This window comes from Macadamia integrifolia, chromosome 14 (genome assembly GCF_013358625.1).
Source record: "Macadamia integrifolia cultivar HAES 741 chromosome 14, SCU_Mint_v3, whole genome shotgun sequence".
Lineage (NCBI taxonomy): Eukaryota > Viridiplantae > Streptophyta > Magnoliopsida > Proteales > Proteaceae > Macadamia > Macadamia integrifolia.
The window spans coordinates 18,539,492-18,543,930 of NC_056570.1; the positions used below are offsets into that span (position 1 = coordinate 18,539,492).

A 4,439-nucleotide genomic window follows, 5' to 3' on the forward strand; every position below is an offset into this window, starting at 1 on the left:
TTTTTTAGATGTTTAGGATCGAGATTCTCCTTAGTAGCTTATGATTGATCTCTTAACCTGAGGAATACTTATATTAGCAGCTAAGCATCATGATTTGTGGTTTACCAAGGGTTGATGCCTCTCAAACTATATTTTAGTGTATTAGATTCATGGTATCGAGTCATGTACAAAAAGTATGTTCAATACGGAATCCGCTTCATATAATGGAGAATACCGAGTTTTTTTTTCCTGTCCAACCAACAGTACAAATTTTATATACATTAGAACAGTCTAAGGTGATAACAGTAATTATTACCACGCCTTAAGTACTTTTATATGATATTGTTAAAGTGAAGGGATGCTACTGCAATTAAATATTGACTTGGGAGAGTTTGGTGGATATTCTCTTAGGAGCCTCACCAACTGTTACCACAATATGTAATTGTGGATAAGAGGGAAGCCCACCACGACCAACCCCTCCCCCACTTGAGATGGATTTCAAATTCTAAAAGAGTTTGCTTAAACATTCTCTAGTATCTTCTCAATCCTTTTTTAGAATTATATAGAAAAAAAAATTTATTATATAAGGGATATTATTGTTAAACAGTCCCATGGTTGCTTAAGAGAATAACCACCAAACACTCGCAAGTCAATATTTAATTGCAGTAGCATCCCTCCACTTTAGCCATCCTTCTTTTTCAAGTTATTTCTCTCACCTCTCTCTCTCTCTCTCTCTCTCTCACACACACACACAACATTGCATTAGGGTTTCACCTACCCTAGTAGCAGTGATACTTTCTCCTCATTTTAGAGTAGTGATTCTAGGGTTTTGATCCTGGTAGTTAGTGAGTGAAAGTGAGTGTTATTCGACGTTCATTCAAGCATTGTCGAGTGGATTTGCTACATGATTTTTTATTGAATTTTTGAAGAGATCTCATAGTAGTTACACGACAATTTTTAAGGTTGGCTTCCTAGTTTTGCTAGCATTGATAATTTTTTTGTGTCTGTCACAAATATTGTAACTGGCACATTGAATGGAACAAAAAATTTTTGGAAACATAGATCCCAAGTTCTTTCTCACAAGATGAAATATCTATCACTTAAGGGTTAAATAGTTATATCTCACACAGACTGTTCTTTATGTGTGATATTGGACAAGTTGTGAGATCACCCTTTGGATCACATCACTTAGTCCCGATCACGACCGTTGACTTTAAAGAAGCTTAGTTACAAATATGATGGCAATGGAAACCCTAATCACTCTTGTGAATCTATAATAAAAATTTCAGAATTGAGTAAGGTTACAAAGAGTTGAAGAGAATATCTCTTCTCAATTAGGGTTTCACTATTAAAGGAGCTTTTTTTCATTGGACGATAACAAGTTCAATTGTTGCATTCCATTGAAGAATTTTCCTCCGTGAATCTCAATGTAACCCTATGTTTGATTGAAAAATACCTTAACACATGCGAGGCAGCATTCCCAATGGCCAAATTTTAGTATAATATTCTTCTTTCCCAATAGTTTGTTCACTGCATTCTTGAACAAACTCCATCACTCTATCACCCATGTCTGTTTCTCTCTCTTCCTCACATGAAATAACCTTGTTGTTCTCTTATGTATAGAGCCTTTTTATCCCCTATACCTCATGCTTAGAGCCTTCTCCCTTACCTGAAATATAATAACCATGCATAATTGAATAGAGGCACGCAAAGGGTGAGTCCTTCAAATTGAAGGAACAATATTTCATTATTACACAAAGAACCCAACTGGGTGACAATAATTTCATCAGTAACTTGCAGATCAAGGTGTTCATATCTTGCCGAGTTTCGCGAGAAGGAAGACAGTTGCAGATGTAATCCCTGGGATAAACAGTTCATTAGGTAACACAGATGGGATCAAACTGTTCTTAATAACTAATGCCGTAGTTGGAACACCAAAGATGTAAAAGAGAATGTCTTTTGCTCCTACACCAGTAACCCCTGTATCACGTATCACAGCTTGTAGGATATTTCCAAACTCTTCCTTATCCAAGGGCTTGGGATTGCCATCTTTGTCTTTGGTCTGATGGTGTTTCTGCAAGAATTTTCGTTTTTTTCGTTTTAGTGCATAGTTAAAAAGAGTTAAAGCATTAGGACATCTCTAAGTAGAATATCGTACAGGGCATAATCCTTACATTGAATGCTTCTTTGAAGGTCTCAGTGCTTGGTACGTGAAATTGTGTGTTTCCAAGCCTTTTGTTGATTTCTCTGTCATGAAGATATTAAGCAGTTCTGTCAACTTTCAAGTACTGGTAGAACCTTAGAAATTTAAGCATGTCCAGGTTAGGATGTTGAATGCATTCGAGAGGAGTTGAATCCAAATTTTAATGGACTTTTTGGAGAGGAGCCGGATCCAAAATAAATTTAATGTTTCGGAAGGGAGTTGGATGCACTACTAGTTTCCTAGAATTAGGATGCAAGAGACGTGGGTCATGTTTTAAAAAAGAAGAGGAAGTGACACAGGTTGACACCCAGCAGTATGGCCAGGGACAGGACAGGTTGGGCTTAGTATAATATAAAAGGAGCTTCACTACAGTATGTAGTCGCCTGGCCTGGCCGGCCTTGAAAGAGAAGCATAGCCATATTGAAATGGGTAGGGTAATATGGAATTTAAGAACATCCACTCTAAATGCCACCATTTTTTGTCCTCCTTACAACATGGAATACATGGATGTATATGGGGTGATCCATGAGAGAGAGAACCTCACATTCATCTCGCTGGTTGAATTTTAGGTTGAAATAATCATGAGAAGTGATTAAAAAACGAGTTTAAAATTAACTAAGGAGAATTTTCCTTCATCAGGTTAGAACATTCACCACTCCATCCTAGGGTTCACAAATCCCTATAGGGAACATCTTTATATGTTTCCCAAAATGCCCTTTTAATCCCTTGTGATGAATAAATTCCCTTATTCCCTTAGCTTGTTTGGGGTTGAAACTTGAACATTGGAAGGTCAGCATATAACATGGACATGTTCCATGTGCCACAAAGCAAAGTGCTTAATTCTAAATACCAGCACACATGGTGGCATGTCGCAGTGCCGAAAATTAGTCTGGGCCATCATAATGTACCTAAGTTGCTAAGCCCAGTGAGGCCTACTCAAGTTTCACCCAAGATTTTGGTGGGCTGAGTTGGTCCAAGTTGGCCCCCTTTAGATATATTGTCATAAAATTGGCTAGAAATTCAGATTTTGAGTGCTGGAGAGGGAAATATACAAGGATGAAGGACCATTATTCCCTTAAAGAACTTCTTTTACTATAGGAATTAAGCCAAGCTCGACAAGCACAAAATCCAGAGAGAGAGGAGAGAGAGAGAGAGTTACTCGATAGTTTCACAAATTGCATGGTAGAAGGCATCCATATTCTGAAACTTGGAGGGGTCAGAAAACAAGCGATTGTAGCATTCATCTATTATGGGCCCGATTTCCTTAGCCTTCTTTTCGTCTTCACCTATTCGGAAAAATGTTCATTCATGTCATCAGAAGATCAGAGCAGCCATAGAAAAGGAACAAAGAAAAGCATTTTCATGTAAAACCTTCAGACAAATTGGTTCAAAGAAGAGAGAGAGAGAGAGAGAGAGAGATGTACCAGCTGCTAAACTCTTCAAGGCTTGCCCCATCTTTCCTTCTAACTGTCTGAGGATGGAATGAGGTTGGTGTGATTAGTGAAGAACCCTTCACCGTTATTATTAAATGTATCCATTACACAAATTTATAAAAGCTTGGCCATCAGGTAAGATTGTAAAGAGTATAATTCATTCCTTTGAGAAGAAGCATAGTTTGAGGGAAGGCTGTGGTTCCAATTTCTCATAGGTAAAGAATTTTAGGAGGAAGTAATGAAAGAGTCTCAAGTAAGGAAGCAATTCAGATCCTCTTTACCAGATATAATAATTAAATCCTTAACTTGAGAGTCTTTCTTCACGTAAGGAAGAAATTCAGGACTCCTATGGCTATTTCATCCTGTTTTTCTCTTTGAGGGTGGGGACCAATCATAAGATTGGAATAAGCAGTTGAATCCTCATATTCCTGTTAGCTAAATATTTCTGTATCTCTTATTTGTTTGTATTTTGTCGATCATCCCTTGTATAGACTTGCCATGTATAGCTATTCAGATTGGATATGTATAAAACTGTATTTAATCCTTGGGATATAAAATCAATAACACAAGGTTCTACCAATCTTTACATGGTAACAGGGCCTCTCCTACATCACCTCTGCTGGATGTGAGTGTAATGTTTTCATCATGTATAAGCTAATATTTATTCATTGTATGGGTATGGATTTTGGAAAGCGTGTTGACTGATGGGCTTGGTTGGATGGAGCCCAATATAAAAGGTGAACTTCTTAATGGGTGATGGGTTTCCAATTGACTACCTAAGTGTAAAGTATTATATGTGCTTATTAACAACTAAGCTCGATCAT

General features: G+C 37.4%; 1 protein-coding gene across 1 annotated transcript; it reads right to left on the bottom strand.

The window, feature by feature from the left end:
• Positions 1-1,644: 1,644 nt before the first annotated feature.
• Positions 1,645-3,706, bottom strand: LOC122062133. Its single transcript, XM_042625800.1, has 4 exons — positions 3,607-3,706; positions 3,342-3,468; positions 2,154-2,226; positions 1,645-2,053 (listed from the first exon to the last, which is right to left on the bottom strand). The coding sequence occupies exons 1-4, from the start codon at positions 3,635-3,637 to the stop codon at positions 1,790-1,792; spliced, it is 495 nt and encodes a 164-aa protein (XP_042481734.1). The 5' UTR covers positions 3,638-3,706; the 3' UTR covers positions 1,645-1,789.
• Positions 3,707-4,439: the final 733 nt, after the last annotated feature.